Source organism: Monodon monoceros, unplaced genomic scaffold, assembly GCF_005190385.1.
Source record: "Monodon monoceros isolate NGI ecotype Baffin Bay Population unplaced genomic scaffold, NGI_Narwhal_1 Super_Scaffold_21, whole genome shotgun sequence".
NCBI classification, from domain to species: Eukaryota; Metazoa; Chordata; class Mammalia; order Artiodactyla; family Monodontidae; genus Monodon; species Monodon monoceros.
Window position 1 is genome coordinate 111,304,022 of NW_021703778.1, and position 19,581 is coordinate 111,323,602.

The window sequence follows — 19,581 nt, forward strand, 5'->3', positions numbered from 1 at the left end:
TGTGTGTGTGTGTGTGTGTGTGTGTGTGTGTGTGTGTGTGTGTGTGTAGAAAAACTGTAGCGCTATATACAGAGCACTTATTACTTTCAGGCCTCTCTTCTGCTTGCAGGTCTTTTGCTGGATATGCCTGGCAAGGGAGGTAGGAGCAGTCACTTGAATTTGCCTCCCAGATGAAAGTGAGCACTGCTTGGTTGCTTCTAAGAAGGGAGCATGCTGATAAGGAAAGGAAAGAAATGGCCTGGTAGAGACAGACTGGAGAGGACAGTTTTCTAATCTGGAAGTGGTACTGTGTACTGAAGCCAGGATTCCTGGGGAGTCCTTGCTCCACACCAACTAGGAAAACTTTATACATATGTAAAATAGAGATAATAATTCCACTTACCTTACAGGTCTCTAAGGATTTAATGAGCTAATAGATGTAAAGTACTGAGTGTCTGTCACATAGTAAGTGCTCAGTAAAATGTTTCTGTGAGGGATGCTGTCAGGAAGAAACAAGTGGCTGATAAAAATGGAATCAGGAGTTTCACAAATAAATGGATTGAGGAGTACTTACTGTTTGCTTCTTTTGCTGTTAAAAAAAAATTCTTGTTTTAAAGTAGTGTTTCTCAACCCTCATGACCTCTTGAATCTGATTTGAAATTAAATGTGTATATGTATACATACGTGTATATATATTCATAAATACATACATATTAAAACTACACAAAAATAATGGGATCAAACACTGCTATGTTTTCAACCTCATATCATCCCCCCCCGACACACACACAAACGCCAAGATTTCTAATGACCCCATCTGCTTGAACATCACCATTTTCAGGAGTGTAATATTTGGAGGCACTGTGAAATGAGACACACTTCCTGCTTAAGTTACAAGGTTAGGGAAAGACAGAATGGCAGTTTCAAAAGATCTTAACAAAAAGTTTCTAGTCGTACAGCATTCAAATTGAATGTAGACATATCCTGCAGAATACCTGCCTTTCCCCAGTAGAACATTTCTTATTTTTTTGATAACCAAACTTTGAAGAATGTATGGACCATACATTATTTTTCCAGCCCATGTTTATATGGGAAAAAAGCATATTTTCCAGAATTCAGTACAGCTTTTTTTGTTTGTTTTAAAATGTCTATTTATTTTTTTCCCAGTCTTGTAAGTTAGAAGTCTGGTAGGCTTAGGGTCACATAGGCTGAAAATTAAGGTGTCATTAGGGCTGCATTCTCTCTTTTTTTTTTTTAAATTTTAGATTTGTGTTTTATTGGGGTAACATTGGCTTATAACATTAAGTTTCATGTATACAACATTTCTGTTTCTATTTCCGTATACCCTACATCATGCTGAGCACCAAAAATTTAGTTTCCATCTCAGTACAGCATTTTAGACAAAATTATGGGTGGGATAAGTCTTGAGTTACATTCCTATAATTGGCAGAATTTCAGAATCACCTGTAGATGCTTTGAAATGAGCGTCCATAAATGGGACGTACATCGCTGTTGTCGCTAGCATCACACTGAGCAGCTCATACTGTGAGCCATTGTCGGGCATTGTGTGCTTGTCCTGAACATTTTGTCACAGTACCTTTTATTTAGCCCCTGTTTTTTCCTAGTGTTATACGAATGAGTCCTGGAAAAGTTGGGAAAGTGTTGAGGAAGATTGTAGAGGAGGAAGCAGAGTGTGTGAGAGATTACTGTGGAAAAGAGGTCTCTATATACAAACAACTTTATTAACCATTTTATTTGTAATCAAGGAAGCAGTTTTCATTCTAACCTGTTTGTTGTTAGGTTAAACCTTGTGAAACTGCTGGTGTTTGACTGGTTTTTACCTATAAAAATAGCTCTTTCGTGTGGTTCAATCTAATACATATATAATAGGTAATTTACTATGTATTTAAGTTACTAATTAAGAAATTTAATATGTAACTTAAATCCATTATAATCTTTCCCATTTAAAATAATAAATTCATTATAGTTTTTCCCATTTAAAAAATGAGAAATGGGCTATCATTTTCCTGCATAATCTTGGACATTCAATAACAGATTGCTGAGATTAACATAATAGTGCTTGCTAGTTTTGTAAGTTTCTGAAATTTTATCCAAAAACACAAATCTTTAGTAATGGAGATAAAGTGTTTAATTATTATTTCAGACATGTGAATTCTGACTTTTAAAAACTAAACATGCCTTTTAAATGCTGCCTATGAACTATTTTCTCTTAATTGGGCTTCATGCTCACCTCTGCTATAAACTGTGACATTACTTTTTACTCTCCCAGTGTTCCTTTAGAAGATATCTTTTAGTTATTGTCTCTAGATTCTTTACTTGGCAGTTTGCATTTTTGTGGAAATTATTGTAACATACATATTTTATGGTGGTATTATTTAAATTAAAATTGTTTTAATTAAAAAAATTTTTTAATTGAGGTATAGTTGGTGAACAATATAAGTTTCAGGTGTACAGAATGGTAATTCACAATTTTTAAAGGTTATACCCCATTTATAGTTATTATAAAATATTGGCTATATTCCCTGTGCTGTACAATATGTGTTTTTGTAGCTTATTTATTTTATGCTGGTGGTAGTGTTATAATGGGGATTCATTTACACAAAATTTTATTGAAAATTACAGTGCAGTGCACCATGGTAAGTACTAAAAAATCTGTGCAAAAAAGGGTACTTTTGGAAGTGACACTCACAGGAAGAGCCAGGAAAGTTTCCTCAGAGAACATAAATTGATCTACATGGAGATTAGATAAGGAAATTCGGGGAGACCAGTGTATTGGTCAGTCAGTGTGGTTGGAGCAGACAGTGATAACTGGAAGAGTAGATGGTAGCAAAATTTTGAAGAGATTTGGATGCCATGCTAGGGTTTGGACTTTGTCCCATAGGTTTTGGACATAGCCGGCAGAAATCTTGAAGAACGACAAAATTATTAAGTAAAATAGAAGAGTTGAGTGTAGAACTAGAGTAGAAAGGGAAAGATGACAGGAAGACCACTTTGGAGAGGCTTGTTCAGTAATCCATATAAGCCCTAATGAGTGAACTAAGGTATTGAGAGAGAAAGGCTGGAGAAGGGGAGATTCTTGAGTTTTATTTTTTTATTTTTATTTTTTTTGTGGTACACGGGCCTCTCACTGTTGTGGCCTCTCCCATTGCGGAGCACAGGCTCCGGATGCACAGGCTCAGTGGCCATGGCTCACGGGTCCGTTCACTCCGCGGCATGTGGGATCTTCCCTGACCAGGGCATGAACCCTTGTCCCCTGCATTGGCAGGCAGACTCTCAACCACTGTGCCACCAGGGAATCCCTTGAGTTTTATTTTTAAAAATTTTATTGTGGAAAATTTCAAACCAAAGTAGGTAGAATAATACAATGACCCACATGTATCCATAATCCAGCTTCAGCGGTTGTCAGCATTTTATCAATCTTGTTTTCCCATATACTTTTCCCATCTCTGCAGGACTATTTTAAAGCAAATCCTAGATACGAGTGGACATTTCTCTGATGAGACAGAAGTGAAGAGTCAGAAATGGTACCCAGCTTGAAAACTTGAGTGGTTAGTAATTTGAGATAAGGACTATAAAAAAAGGAGGTTTATAGAGAAGAGGAGTTTAATTTCAGACATGCCTGTGGGAGAAATAGGTATTTGCAAATGTGGGTTCAGAGCTAAAGATGACATAGTTAGTGGTGATTATATAGGATAAAATCATCTAGTGATGGGGAGAAATGATAGAATTCTGGGGGATACCAGTATTTAAGGAGTCAGCTGAAGAGATGGAAGCAGTGAAGGAGACTGGAAAGTAGGAGATGAAGAGCAGGAATTTTATATATATATATATATATATATATATATATATATTGGCCGCACAACACGGCATGTGGGATCCTAGTTCCCCGCCAGGGATGGAACCTGTGCCCCCTGCGGTGGAAGTATGGAGTCTCAACCACTGGCCGCCAGGGAAGTCCAGGAATGATATTCTTTTTTTGTTTGTTTATTTATTTATTTATTTATTTGGCTGTGTTGGGTCTTCGTTGCAGTGCGCGGGCTACTCAGTGCGGTGTCTTCTCTTGTTGCGGAGCACAGGCTCTCGGCCACGTGGGCTTCTGTAGTTGCAGCATGCAGGCTCATTAGTTGTGGTTCACGGGCTCCAGAACGTAGGCTCAGCAGTTGTGACGCACGGACTTAGTTGCTCCGCGGCACATGTGATCTTCCCGGACCAGGGCTTGAACCTGTGTCCCCTGCATTGGCAGGTGGATTAACCACTACGCCACCAGGGAAGTCCCAGGAATGATATTCTTAACTAAGAACTTTAAATTAAATTAAAAATTCAGTTTCTTCATTGCACTAGCCATATTTCAAGTGCTCAGTAGCCACATGTGGCTAATGGCTATTATATTGGACAGTGCAAATGTAGAACACTGCCATCATCACAGAAAGTTCTGCTGGACAGCACTACTCTATATAGACAGGGAGAGAGGACTAGGACTCCTTTAATGAATCCTGGCTAATTCATAGGCACATTGTCTATTGAGAAACATTTTCTATGTGTAAAAAAATTTTTTTTTGTGGGACAAAATTTTATTATATGGTGAGGGCTGTAGCTCTTTCTTTTGTGGCCTTTTATCTATTGCATTATTTAAGCAGACCAGATAAGTAATGCACATGAGTGAAACCGGCTGGTGAGATAGGAGGAGGAGTGATGGGAACTGTGAAAAACTGCAAAACACATTCCAGCCCTAGATGATTTTTCCTCTGCAGGACAGTTGCTATGTGGGAATGAGGGTCAAAAGATACCAGAATTTTTTTTTCTAAGAAAAACTAAACCCTCATTTTACTTTATCAGACTTTTAGTTAATTAAAATCTTTCTAGGAAACTGTGTATTCTAAACCAGTTTGAGTAAGCTGGATTGGGTCCATGGCCAACCTTTGACTTAGTGTCTACTGGTTGCAAGTGTAATTTTAAAGTTCCTTGGTTCCTGCTTTCTTTGACTATCCATTTTGGTGGTGGAGGGGGAAATACACATTTGAAAATGCTAAAATTACTGGTGAGATAGGAAATACTATGGGAATTCAGAGAAAGGGTTGAAGAGTCCCTTCTAGGACAATCAGAGAGAGTGTCCATGGGAAATGGAAGAGGCTTGAGGGGAAGGGCAGGCATTGGCTAGGTGGAAGTAAGAGTGATAGGGCAGTCCAGAGAGGACCTGAAGCAGCAGACATGGGTGTGGGAAGGGTCAAGGTCTCTAAGCAAAAAGTACAGTGTAAGAGGAGAGATGGTAAAAATTGCAAACTAATAGCCCTGTATAGCCATAGATGGAATACTTTTAGGCCAGAATTGTGTTCTGAACAATCAGATAATAACACAGCAAGGAGCTGAAAATGTGGAACTGAAATCAGGTGAGATCAAGAATGGTGACCCAGGTATATATCTGTATAGAAGTGATTATCCCTAATGTTTCTTTATCTCTATAATATGTATAGTGATAACTCTTCTTTTATTCCTGGTAACTGATCATTTGTATTCTCTTATTTTCTTAGTTAGTCTGGCTAGAGGTTTGTATGAGTTTCCTGTGGCTGCTGTAACAAATCACCACAAACTTGGAGGCTTAACACAACAGAATTTATTCTCTCACAGTTCTGGAGGCGTGAAGTCTGAAATCTGTATCACCGGACCAACATCTAGCTGTCGAGCAGGGCCATGCTCTCTCTGGAGGCTCTAGGGAAGAATGCATTCCTTGTCTCGTCCACTTCAAGAGGCTGCCAGCATTTCTTGGCTTGCGGCTGCATCACTCTGATCTTCAAGACCAGCATTTTCAAATCTGTCTGCTCCCTCTTCATAGCACCTTCTCCTCTGTGTGTATAAAGTTTCCCTCTGTCTCTTAATAGGAATGCATTTAGGGCCCACCAGGATAATCTCCCCATCTCAAAATTAACTTAATCACATGTGCAAATATTTCTCTCTCTTTTTTTTTTTTTTTTAAGCTACCTATGGTAGTATTTGCAGGTTCCAGGGATTAGGACGTGGATATCATTTGGGGACCGTTTTTCAACATACCAAAAGGCTTATAATTTTGTTGGTTTTTGGTTTGGCCGCACCTTGCGGTACGTGAGATTTTAGTTCCCTGACCAGGGATTGAACCCATGCCCCCTGCATTGGGAATGCAGAGTCTTAACCACTGGACTGCCAGGGAAGTCCCGTTGGTTTATTGTTTTTTGTTCAAAGAATCAATTTTTGACTTTGCTCATGTTCTCTTTTTTGTCTATTTCATTGATTTCTGATCTTTATTATTTCTTTTCTTCTAATCTGGGTTTACTTTGCCCTTTTCTAGCTTCTTAAAGTGGAAACTTAGGCTTGCAGTGTAGGACTGAGGGCCCCAACTACCTTCTGGCTGTTCACCAGAGGCCACCGGTGGTTCTTGCCCCATAGCTACTTATCAAGCCAGCAGGAAGAATCTCAAGAGTTGAGTCTGCTAGCAAGGTGGAGTCTATATAATGTAATCAGTAGAGTGCCATCTCATCACCTTTGCCATATTTAGTTTGTTAGAAGGAAGTTAAGAGATCTTGCCCACACTCAGGGGAGGGGATTACACAGAGATGTGAACACCAGGAGGCAGGTATTGTGGAGGGGAGGCCACCTTAGGATCTGTCCACCATAACAGTAGAATTCCTTCTGAATACTTTTAGCTGCATCCTACAAGTTTTGGTACATTTTTATTACCATTCAGTTCAAAATATTTTAAAATGTCCCTGGTGATTACTTCTTTGATGCATGGATTATTTAGAACTGTGGTTTTAAATTTTCAAATTTAAAATTTTCCCTAAGTATAGGGATTTCAGCACTTTAAAAATTGAGACTTGTTTTATGGCCTAACATATGGTCTGTCTTGGTAAATGTACCATGTACTGTTAATACCATGTGCCTGTATATTTTTCAGTTATTGCCAATAGTATTCTACAGATACCACCTAGGTCAGGGTGGTTGATGGTGTAGTTCATATCATGTATGTTTACTTTTTTGGTGTTTGTTTCTAGCGGTTGCTGAGTGGCAGTGTTAAAATCTTTAACTGGGTGTGATTGTCCATTTCTTTTTTTAATTTGGTCAATCTTCCTTTCATGTATTTTGAAGTAGTCTTAAAAGGTGTGTATACATTTATTAGTGTTATGTCTTCTTATGAATTGATTCTTCTCTCATTTTGAAATGCTCCTCTTTATTTCTGATAATACTCTTTGTCTTGAAGTCTACTTTATCTGATATTAGTATAGTCCCTCCAACTTTCTGATGCTTTTGTGTGGTATACGGTTTTTCATCCATTTATTAAAGTGTGTCTCCAGTAGGCAGCATATATTTGAGTCTTGCTTTTCTATCCATTCTGACAGTTTCTGCTTTTTTTAATCTTAAAATTTTTTAATTTGAATTTTATGTATTCATTTATTTTTTATACAGCAGGTTCTTATTAGTTATCTATTTTATACATAATAGTGTATGTATGTCAATCCCAATCTCCCAATTCATCCCACCACCACCACTCCCCACCTCCGCTTTTCCCGCTTGGTGTCCATACATTTGTTCTCTAAATCTGTCAGTTTCTTTTAATTGGAGTATTTCATCCATTAGCATTTATTTGTTTATTTATTTATTTATGACTGCGTTGGGTCTTTGTTGCTGCGCCTGGGCTTTCTCTAGTTAGGGCGAGTGGGGGCTATTGGTTGTTGCGGTGTGCAGGCTTCTCATTGTGGTGGCTTTTCTTGTGGCGGAGCATGGACTCTAGGCGCATGGGCTTCAGTAGTTGTGGCATGTGGGCTCAGTAGTTGTGGCGCACGGGCTTAGTTGCTCCACGGCATGTGGGATCTTCCCGGACCAGGGCTTGAACCCGTGTCCCCTGCATTGGCAGGCAGATTCTTAACCACTGCGCCACCAGGGAAGTCCCCTCATCCATTAGCATTTAATGCAGTTGTTGACATGGTTAGATTTAAATTTACTATTTTATTTATTTCTGTTTGTCTTTGTTTTGTTTGTTTGTTTATTTGTTCCCCAGTACCTCCTCCCTTGCCTCCTTTTCAATTATTTGAACAGTTTTTAGAATTTCATTTTAATCTATTAGCCTTTTGGCTACTTCTTAGCATCCTTTAGTGTTGTTCTAAGGATTGTATATACATGCTTAACTTCTCCCAGTCTTAGAGTTAATATTTCTCATTTCACCTAAAATGTGCAAGCCTTGAAACATTGAAAGTCCATTTACTCCCTTTCTTTTTTATAAGTAATACATGTACATATTTCACAAACTCCACAAATGTAACTTTTTTTAAGTATTTATATATATATAAATAAAATCTATTTATTTATTTATTTTTTGCTGTGTTGGGTCTTCATTCCTGCGCAAGGGCTTTTCTCTAGTTGGGGCAAGTGGGGACTACTCTTCATTGCAGTGTGTGGGCTTCTCATTGCGGTGGTTTCTCTTGTTGCAGAGCATGGGCTCTAGGCACATGGGCTTCAGTAGTTGTGGCATGCAGGCTCAGTAGTTGTGGCTTGTGGGCTCTAGAGCGCAGGCTCAGTAGTTGTGGTGCATGGGCTTAGTTGCTCCGCAGCATGTGGGATCTTCCCCGACCAGGGCTTGAACCCATGTCTCCTGCATTGGCAGGTGGATTCTTAACCACTGCGCCACCAAGGAAGCCCTTGTTAGGTAGTTTTAAAGAATTAAAGAGAATAAAATAGTCTTTTATATTTATCCAGATATTTACCATTTTTTGATGTTCCTCATTTCTAAAGATTGGAGTTTTCTTTGGTATCATTTTCCTTCAGCCCGAAGAACTTCTTTTAGCGTTTTTGTTGCAAGTCTGAAAGTATCTTTATTTAACTTTCATTCTTGAAGGATGTTTTTGTTGGATATAGAATTCTGAATTGATGATTTTTCTTTCCACACGTTAAGGATGTTCCACTGTCTTCAGGTGCAATCATGGAATTCAAATCATTGTTCTCTTGTGTATAATCTGTTCTTTTTCTCTGTTTTTCAAAATTTTCTCTGCTTTGGTTTTCAGGAATTTGACTATAATGAGCGCACAGGTGTGGTTTTCTTTGTATTTATCCTGCTTGGAGTTTGCTGGTTCTTCAGTATGAAATTTTATGTCTTTTGCCAAATTTGGAGCATTTTAGCCATTATTTCTAAAGATTTTGGGGGGGGGGTGTCTCGTGCTTTCCTGTCCATATGGGACTCCAGTTACACACATTATACCTTTTGATGTTGACCCACAGACTTGTTTGTTAAATCTGTTTTCTCTTGTTTAAAATTGGATAGGGAATTCCCTGGTGGTCCAGTGGTTAGGACTCTGTGCTTCCACTGCAGGGGGCTCAGGTTCAGTCCCTGGTCTGGGAACTAAGATCCTGCATGCCATGCAGCACGGCCAAAAAAAAAAAAAAAAAAAGAGGGATAGTTTGATTCATTTTCATATATCTCCATTCTGCAGTTAAGTTCACTTGGTGAATTTTTAAATTTCAGATATTGTATTTTTCAGTTCTGTAATTTCTATTTGGTTCTTTTGTAATTTACTGAGATTTCTTATTTCATCTTGAATATTTTTCATTATGTCATTGAACATAGTTTTAATAACTTTACCTGCTAATACAACATCTGGGTCATCTCAGGGTTGGTCTCTTCTAAGTAGATCATGTTTAACTATGTTTGGTTTGGTTTCTTTTTTGGTATGTTGAGTAATTCTGGATTATATCCTGGGCATTTGTGAATGTTAGGTTGTGAAGACTGGATTCTGTTATATTCCTCCGAAGAGCATTAATTTGTTCTAGCAGGCGGTTAATTTGGGTGGCAGCTTAAATCTCAATTCTTTTATCCTAGCTAGGCTGCTTGGAGTCTGTCTTTTGTGTGTGTGGTTATGGAATCAGCTAGAGATTTGGGCAACATAGAAGTTGGGGCTCTCCCTCTCTGGCTCTCTCCTTTCTCTTCCTCATTTTCCAGCAGCTGTGGTTACTCCCCCAAGCTGTTCCCTAGCTCTTCAGGCCAAAAGGACGGAGTTTTCTGTGGGTGTGTACCCCTGACTGGGACCTGCATGCAAGCTTAAGTCATGAAAATGGGGAGCTCACCCCAGTCCATTGCCATCTTCAAGCGTTGCCTCCCTCTTTGAAATCTGCCTCTTTTGGCCTCTTTCTGGTGTCTTTGGGTAGTTTTGTCTAGAGTTTATAGTTTACCTGTGGAGGGTTGATCTGGTAGAGGCTTTATTGACCATATGAGAAACAGAACTGAGAAGCATTATGAAACATTGTATTTTAGAAGTTGTTTGTGGTGTAATGGGATGGTAAAAACAAGCTGTTGTAATTAGCTAGTTAAATGTAAGTTAGATCTGAGGATTTTCTTTGAGGTGATTTTTCTAGAGTCTTTTTACTCTTGTTCTCTTCAATATGTGGCCACTTAGAAATATTTGACAAAGGATTTTTATCACAGCTCCTATTAAAGGAAATTCTTTGGTATCATAGGTAGTATCTTCCTCAGATGATCTTCATCACCAGTGGCTTTTTGAACCAAATAAGACCAGGCCTCAGACCTGGTGCACAGAGTAAAAGCATCTATTATACATCAAATGTAGATAACAATTGGAGTAGTGAGTAATTTTTTTCTTTTACATTATCCTTTATATTTTCTACAGTGAGCATATATTAATTTTTGTTATTAATATATATTAATTTTACAAATTACAAAATATATGTTTATATTAAGTTTAAATATTACAGAAATATACAACATAGAAAGGGATAGTCTCATCTGTAATTCTACTCTCCACAGGCAGTCATTATCAGCTAAACCACATGGTGCCATAGTAGTTTGTTTTTATAAACCACTTCAATTCAGCTGTTTTAACATGGGAATGATTTGACAGCAGCTAGAGAAGTGCACAAGCTGAAGTTTGTTATAGATAAACTAAAGAATCCTATAGTGTAGGTAACATGAAAATTGCAAATAACATGATCCAGAAAATTTCAATTTGGTAGGGGGGGAAGAAAAGACAAAGTAATCTAACAGCAGTTAAAACTGCATACAGTCAATTAGTTATTGACCAAAAGTTAACAGAAATAGTAAATCTTGAGAAAATTTAGATCACCTAAATTTGACCCAGGGAAACCAGACTTGGTAGAAATAATGGCTACAAAACAAACTTTTTAATTGATAAAACGTAATTGATAAAGATTTGATATAATAAAACTTAATTAAATGTTTATTGGAAATTTGGTATTTGTACCTGATGAAAATGATCAAAATGGAAAGAAGTGGAGTTGGTTTAATTACGATTTATTATTATCATTATTATTTTGACTTTGCATGTATTGGATGGCATTCCATGTTAGTTCATAAAGCTCTTTATTTTTAATAACTATTCCGTTGTATGAATCTATGATCATTTATTTCACCTCTTAAAAAAAACTGTTCTATTTTCCAGAATATGCTTTTAAGGCTATTAACCAGGGTGGCCTTACATCAGTAGCTGTCAGAGGGAAAGACTGTGCAGTAATTGTCACACAGAAGAAAGTACCTGTAAGTAGTACTGCCAAGATAGCCAATTGTTGCAGAATATAATGCAAGAATGTTTCATGAGTTTGTACAAGGGTATATTATTATATATGTTAACATTGTTTTTACTTTGACCCTGCTTTCCTGTCTGTCATCCAAGAAGAATTGACAATTAACTGAGTAGACAGAATTGACAAGTTGAACTTTGTGGTATGATTATAACACAGTGGGATTTCTAGGTCTTTTGTCTTCAGGGACCTCAAAACACACTTTGGTGAGCTATAATTCTTGCCCACAGGAAACATATCATCTGAAAAAGGAAAACAGTTGTGCCCCTGCCCCCATTTTTTATTGGTTTTAACTGTAAAATGAGCAGAAGACATTTATTATATAGTTCATTGTTATCATTCCATAATGTTTTTTTGTCACTACACAGAGACCTGTGATTTTTAAAATTATCTTGATTTATTTTGTTCATTAGGACAAATTATTGGATTCCAGCACAGTGACTCACTTATTCAAGATAACCGAAAACATCGGCTGCGTGATGACAGGAATGACAGGTGATTGACTTAATACCTACTTAGATTTGTTATTTTCTTCAGATTATTTTTGAGTTTTGTATTAATTTTAAAAGGCTTCCTTTAGTGTCTGATTTTCAGGTGATATGAGTAGATTTGCAGTCTTCCAAGGCTAGTATCAATATCTTCAGAGTATTGTGAGCTTGTTTGAAACCATAAGTATAATAGAATTAGATCTCTATGCTACAGTCAGGGAAACTGAGCTGAGGCCCCTCTCATAGATGATTTATTTCAGATATGGTTAGTAATTTAAGGGGACATAAGTCAGTATATCTCAAACCTGGTGATAGTGACACTGGTTAGAAGTAGGTGAGAATTATAAAAATAACATTGGGTTTTTATTTTCTGAAATCAAGGGAAAATTCAAGCCCACAAAAAAAAGATCGAGAGAAACATTATTTTCTTTCCTTAAAACCTGGTCTTTGGGGAGTTATTAGACACTTTTAGAAACTATTTTGACAGCTGATGAAGGGCTCAGCATAAAAGTGCAGTGCTGGATATAGAACTTCATTTTTTAAACTTTTTTCCTTTTTTGTCACGTACTTATTGCTGAGTCATTCATTATACGTTGGTGGGAGAAAAAGCCATAGTGGACCACTTCTGTTTTCCTTAAGTCATAATGCAGATATATGTATACATTGGGAAAATTATCTGAATTGAGGTTCATTCTTTCCTTCTAAAGAAGTAAACCTTTGTTTTTTATGCTCTAAGCTGACAGCAGATCCCAGGTACAGAGGGCACGCTATGAAGCAGCTAATTGGAAATACAAGTATGGTTACGAGATTCCTGTGGACATGCTGTGTAAAAGAATTGCTGATATTTCTCAGGTCTACACACAGAATGCTGAAATGAGGCCTCTTGGTTGTTGTAAGTATGCAAAGAAGTCTCCCAAATAATTGATGAATTATGATTTTTTTTTTTAGCAAACATGCATAAAGAAAGTTATTTCAGTAACACTTGGGTTTGGAACATGTGGTTTGGAAGTTATAAAAGGTGAGGAAATCTTTATAATAAATCAGTGATGGAAGGATAGGTTTCACAACAGTATTTTAGGCACTACCTTTAAACTTTAGATGCTATTAGGCTTTTGTAATGGAGGTTCTACTGCAATTCTAGATTACTAGTTCGATGGAAATGCTTAAATTAGGCATCTTAACAATGTAGTTGTTTCTTTGGACCACCCTAAAGAATCAGGCTCACACATATATGCCTGTGATTCATATATTTAGAATAAATTTCTTCTTTAAAAAACAAGTAAAATTTTATTGGGAGAGGAATAAGCTTTACTGATCTGAGATTTAATGTAATAAATTAGCCTGAAAAATTCAACATGTTTGTTTCTGACATTGTGTCATTCACTTATGAGAATTAAAGCAGTCAGTGTAATGATTTTTCTTTAGCATCTGACCCTATTTTTGACCTGTCACTTAAAAATTCTCCCTTGATTTCTTCAATGATACTCTTCTCCTCAGTTTCCTTAGCTTATCCTCTTCTACTGGTCCCTTAAATGTTGTTGCTCATCTGGTTTCTCTCCTTGGTCCTTCTCTCCTCTTTGTTCTTCTGGGTGATCTCATCCACTTTGATGGCTTCGTTTACTACCTGTATGCCAGTCACTCCCTCATTAGCTTTAGCCCAGTCTCTTCCTTCATGTCCCACAGATACTTCAAACTTGAAATCATTGCTCTTTTCCTACTCTCATCCTCAACTTCTGTTCTACCCCCATCTCACCTTCCCTGGTCATCTGTTTAGTCATCAAGCTTTACATTAGAATATGTCCCTTCCATCTCCTCTGTCACTTTTTCATTGTCTTTTGCCTCTGCCACCTAATTCACTGCCTTTCTTCCTCCTTATCTTTCCTAGTCTGTTCCATATTCCTACATGAGTTATCATTCTAAAATCAAATTTTGTTGTTTTGTTGTTAATACGATGTGCAAGGCCCCTTACAGTTTACTCTCAAGTTGCCTCTTGGACCTGAAGCTCTGCATTTCTCTTTCACCTGAAGCTCCTGTAATACATGGATCTTTTGTCATTCCTTGGGTGTGCCCTGACCTTTCATGTGCCTTTGTGCATGTTCCTTTTGCTTTGATTGCCCTTCATTTCCTTATCTGTTAAACCTGCTCATTTTGCAAGACCCTGAAGTAAAGAAGTGTTTCTTTCCCCCCCCCCCCCCCCCCCGCAGAGAAGTAAGTGGATCTCTCTTTGGTGGTGCCCTTGTACTTTGTATCACAGCTCAAGTATAAAATGTAAAGAAAATTACAGGGTAACATAACATTAGAATAAAATGGATAGCTGATCACTGTCATAGTGTTTATCAATAAAATAAGCTTCAAAATTCCTCATTACTAGACTCTATAAAACATCTATAAATGTGAATAGAGTCATTGAATAATACCAAATCTTGTAAGAAGACACTATATAAAAAAGGTTCAAATGGGGTTAAGCCATTCTTTAAATACTTTGTTACCTGCTCTGCTGAGTAGAAAGAAGTTTGGTGGTGGTTGTTTATTTTAATTGTATGTCATTATAATAACATAATTATACAAGAAAAAGTATTTCTTGGTCAAATAAACTGAAGAACTACTGAGCTAAAGTAGGTCAACCTACAGCAGAAGATTTTAGAACATTTAATATGCTTTTGTATATTATTTTTTCTAAAAGAAGTATGTGAAAAGTATATTTTCCAAATTTATTTGACTAGTTAACGTCTTGAGGGATTAGGGTTCAAAGGAACATGCTTTGGGTAATAGCAAGGATTAGAAAATTGTAAATTACATTTGTGATCATTAAAACCTTTAAAAAATCCGTGATAAAACCTTTTGGATAATAGAAATTTGTTACCTTATTTATCTGTGGTGATAACCTGTGTTTTATTAGTTTTCTTAAAACAAAACACATCCTTTAAAAAATATTTTTAAAAGAATGGTGGAATTGGCTAACCTGATTTTCTTTGCTTTCATGAGTTGCCTTTTCTGTAACATCATTTAATTTCCACATTTATTGAGCATTTACTGTCACACATTAAAACTGTTCTCAGGAAGAAAAAAAAAAAACTTAAAATAGACGGCCAGAGTAATGATTAACAACAGCTATGTGGCAATACCAAGAGAGAAGAAATCTTGTTGTATAAAGGCATAAGATATTTAATGAGGGTCTTTCTTTCTGTTTAGGTATGATTTTAATCGGTATAGATGAAGAACAAGGCCCTCAGGTGTACAAGTGTGATCCCGCAGGTTACTACTGTGGGTTTAAAGCCACTGCAGCAGGAGTTAAACAAACCGAGTCAACCAGCTTCCTTGAAAAAAAAGTGAAGAAGAAATTTGATTGGACATTTGAACAGACAGTGGAAGTAAGTTAGCCGAAAGGAACTGACCTTTTTTTTATGCTATATAGAATAATGAGGATCATTGCAGAATTGACAATCTGTATAGGCTATTCCTGGGTTATGTCATGATATCCAAATTTGTCAGGTTAATAGTAAAATCGATGTCACATGGGAACAGTGAGGACTGCTTTTATTCATCTAATTCCCCATCTCATTTCATAATGTATTTGAAACTGCTTTCAACAAAACACATATAAAATGGGGAACTATAACTAAGAATAGGAGTCAAGACCAGGTCCAAAGACCTGCATGGTTGTGATTCAAATTAGGCTTACGCTAACTGGAAGCAGAAGTGAAAAAGTTGAGTCAGTAATGCTGCTCTTATGGTCCTAAAGGAAAAGCAGCCACACACCAAATTTTCAAGGAAGCAGACATCTTCACAGTAAAAGAATATGCTCGCAGGATGACTTGGCAGAGAAATTATATCTGGGACACAGAAGTAGAGCTCTTTTATGCAGGGTTCTTGAGGGGATTGTTCATTATGATTGGGAAGTTTTAAATTGACAGGACAAGACAAAATTCTTACACAAATATTTAGTAACCTTAGACTAAAGAAGTTCTTATTTACTGCCAAGAAGTTAAAAACAGAATTTTAGTGGATTGTGGAAAAGGGGGTCAGGGATACAGCAATTCTAAAGACTAACAACATGATTCTGATAAACAAGAAAGGAAGAATTACCATCTAATACCTTTGTGTTTGGTTGGCAGTATTATCATACACTAACAGGAAATAAGCTAGTTCTCATCTGGGAGGCACTGTTCAAATGTTTCTTAAAGGTTTTTTCTTTTTTTTTAATTGCAATTCATAGTTACATAAGTAATTAATCACATCGGGTACAAAGCCACTTAAAACATTCTTAAATTGTTATTACTGTAAATTCCTTGAAAGAAGACTATCATTCATCTTTATCCTCTCCCCATCTCACTCCAAGTGCTAATAAGCATTGCTTGGCATGTAGTGATCACCAGGCAAACAGACTGTTTTGTGTAAATCACCCTATTTTTGTTGTTGGAGCCCTTTAGTTTATAGTCGACTTGGTATAAACAAGTTTCTTGTCATTGGCAGGCAACATGTTAGAATTAAGCAATCTGTGTGGCTGTAGAACTACATCACCTCAAACATGGAGCAAAAATGAATAGCTTGTGGTTCTCATGACTTGAGTAAGTTTGGAATGAGAAAAATCTTGGAATCTCTGAAAAATACTATATTATTTTAATGTTGATACTTTTTTTCAGACTGCAATTACATGCCTGTCTACTGTTCTATCAATTGATTTCAAACCTTCAGAAATAGAAGTTGGAGTAGTTACAGTTGAAAATCCTAAATTCAGGTGAGTTATTTTATTGTCGGCCGGGCACTTAAAGAAGTTTGCCAAGTGATAAATTCTAGTCTAGAAAGGTGGAGGTGTGTTGGTTCATTTGTCCTGTAACTTGAGGAAAGAATTTTTTTGAACTAGAGTTAGTTTTTTTTTTTTTTTTCAGCACCTGAGAAATCTGTTTTAAAACTTACTGGGTGTCTCCTTAAGACAGACATAAACTGCTTTTCTTCTCATTTCATTTATTTTATATCTAATACCAGAGGTGATGTAAAATAACCTCCTTTATCTGAGAAGTAAACTGAGCATAAGTGTTTGTGTGTGTTTTTTAGCTTAAGGCCAATAGAAATTCAGCTCCCAAACTAGTATTTTTCAGATGGAGCTTTTATTATTTAGTGGTTATTTAAGTGGAGCTTTGAAGAGCAGTATGAAATACTGATGTACCTCAGACCCTATTTGGATATCTTTGAAACCCCTGAATTTTGCATACAGCTAATTGAATTGCAGATGCTGGATCCTTGTCTGTTCTTACTCACTAAGTGACTAACTCCCACAAATCAACTTCACAGCTTCCATGAGTCAAATCTATACTGGATGCTTAACATATATCAGTTCACTTAATCCTCCCAGCAACCCTGTGTGGTGATTGACTTTTACCATGAACCTGGATACTCTCATGAATAGTAAAAAATGCTTTGGTTAAATCCACAGATTCAGGGAACCTGCTGGAACGCATGTTGACTACTGTGTGTATTTACTTTTAGGTCACAGTTATAAAGACACAATTGTCATTGTTAGGGGTGGGGAAAAAAAAGGTAGTAAACTAAGCTTAACCAGACCTTGAAGAGTTACGTTAGTACATTTTTCTTTTCTAATTTGTTCTTTTTGTTGCCTGTAGGCAAGTGATATAAACATGAAAGATTTAAGAAAAATTTATAGAATTTTTTTTAAAAACAGAAATAAATTCCCTTCTGTCCCCCATAGAAAAGGTTGCCTTTTTTTTTTTTTTATTAAAGCAGTAAAATTCCAGCAGGAGCAATCTCTCTAAAGGATCTACAAATAGTTCTTGTTTTCTATTCTGAGACCCTCCTATAACCTTTAAAATCTTTAAATAAGTAAGTTAAATAAGTAAGAAACCAAAGATCGTATGTCTTCAGAAAAACTCTTGTATCATTTATAAATTCTGTGATGGTAAATATACTTAAATAATAACTAGAATGTATAACATAAGTATACACAACTGTATAAACTACTTACATTGCCCCAGTTTGCACTCAAAAATGTCACTTTGACAAATTTCACTTTAAAAGTTCACCAGTAGGGCTTCCCTGGTGGCGCGGTGGTTGAGAGTCCGCCTGCCAATGCAGGGGACACGGGTTTGTGCCCCGGTCCGGGAGGATCCCACGTGCCGCGGAGCGGCTGGGTCCGTGAGCCATGGCTGCTGAGCTTGTGCCTCCGGAGCCTGTGCATCCGGAGCCTGTCCTCTGCAACGGGAGAGGCCACAACAGTGAGAGAGGCCTGCGTACCGCAAAAAAAAAAAAAAGTTCACCAGTAATGGGTCACATTAAAGATGGCCAAGCAGTTTTTATTTCTTTGGGGCAAACATCATTTAGAAAATAACATGTTCAACATGGAGTGCCTTCTTGTCTCTTGGCTGATATAAACTTGAGTTATAGTAGGTATAAAAGCATTTTGACATAGGAGCTAAAATAGAATACTCTATGTATAGTTTAGTTTTATATTTAATTTAAATATTTGCTATCATAATTGGAACCAAAAGGGTTTTTCTTTCAAAAGACCTAATTCTAGATCTGATGTCAAAGAGTTAAACATTAGTTTGTATAGATGAAGTTGATATGATGTCTGGGAATTCCTTCAAAATAATCTGAAGGGATGAGTGGTGGGTGTATTGATTTTTAAAAGATTAGCTATAAATTGATAATTGTTGAATTTGGGTGATAGGTACACAGGAGTTCATTACTATCCTACTTTTCTGTGTTTTTTGAATTTTGCATAATAAAAAGTTTTCAAAAAGTAAATAGTTGTGGGGTTTTTTTCCCTTTGCCTTCCAGGATTCTTACAGAAGCAGAGATTGATGCTCACCTTGTTGCTCTAGCAGAGAGAGACTAAACATTGTAGTTAGTTTACCAAATCCATGACGCCACTTGCCTGTGTGTTTCGTAACAACAGACCAACATTATGGGGGCCCCTGAATTGAAAAAGGAACCTCTCCCACTCCTCCTGCCACTGAAGTGGTTAGGACTCTGTATAAATAAAAACAGTGCTTTTGGAAAATAATCGCATCCTGTCTTTTTTTACCTCCAATTTTAACTATTAAGTCTTTGGTACATGCAGACAGTTAAATAAATTTTCACCATCTTCACATTGTAGCTTTATTCATTTTGTTGAGAGATCCAAGTTTCTTTGGCTTAAGGAACTTACTAGCCAGAAATTTAAACTATAGCTATATGGCATAATTAATAAATTGCAAACTAAAACTCTGGTTTCAAAACTTGCTCTGACTATAGTAAGTGGGCATGTGAGGCAAGGCCTTTATTTTACAATTCTTCATTCATTCCTGAACCTGGACTCCAAGTTGCATTGGAGGTTTTTAACTATAGTAAAATGATTAGCATTATTGATTTTCAGTAGTTGAGATACACATTTAATCTATGCTTAATAAGAACGAATATTTTTAAGAGCAGAAATTGTAGTTACCTTTGGGAAACAACAGGGTTAGAAAAGTTGTAGAATATGTATATTTTCTGTGCTGCCTTGAGATTAACTATTTAAAGCAGA

At 36.8% G+C, this 19,581-nt stretch overlaps 1 protein-coding gene across 2 annotated transcripts in view; it reads left to right on the plus strand.

The window, feature by feature from the left end:
• The window catches only part of PSMA6 (proteasome subunit alpha 6), a 21,665-nt gene extending 2,580 nt beyond the window's left edge, over positions 1–19,085 (plus strand). For both annotated transcript variants that reach the window (XM_029238691.1, XM_029238692.1), the window contains exons 2-7: positions 11,433–11,527; positions 11,985–12,066; positions 12,796–12,951; positions 15,252–15,430; positions 16,703–16,797; positions 18,855–19,085. In XM_029238691.1, coding sequence (XP_029094524.1) covers positions 11,433–11,527; positions 11,985–12,066; positions 12,796–12,951; positions 15,252–15,430; positions 16,703–16,797; positions 18,855–18,912 — 665 coding nt within the window. In that variant the 3' untranslated portion in view covers positions 18,913–19,085. The remainder of the gene's footprint in view (positions 1–11,432; positions 11,528–11,984; positions 12,067–12,795; positions 12,952–15,251; positions 15,431–16,702; positions 16,798–18,854) is intronic.
• Positions 19,086–19,581: the final 496 nt, after the last annotated feature.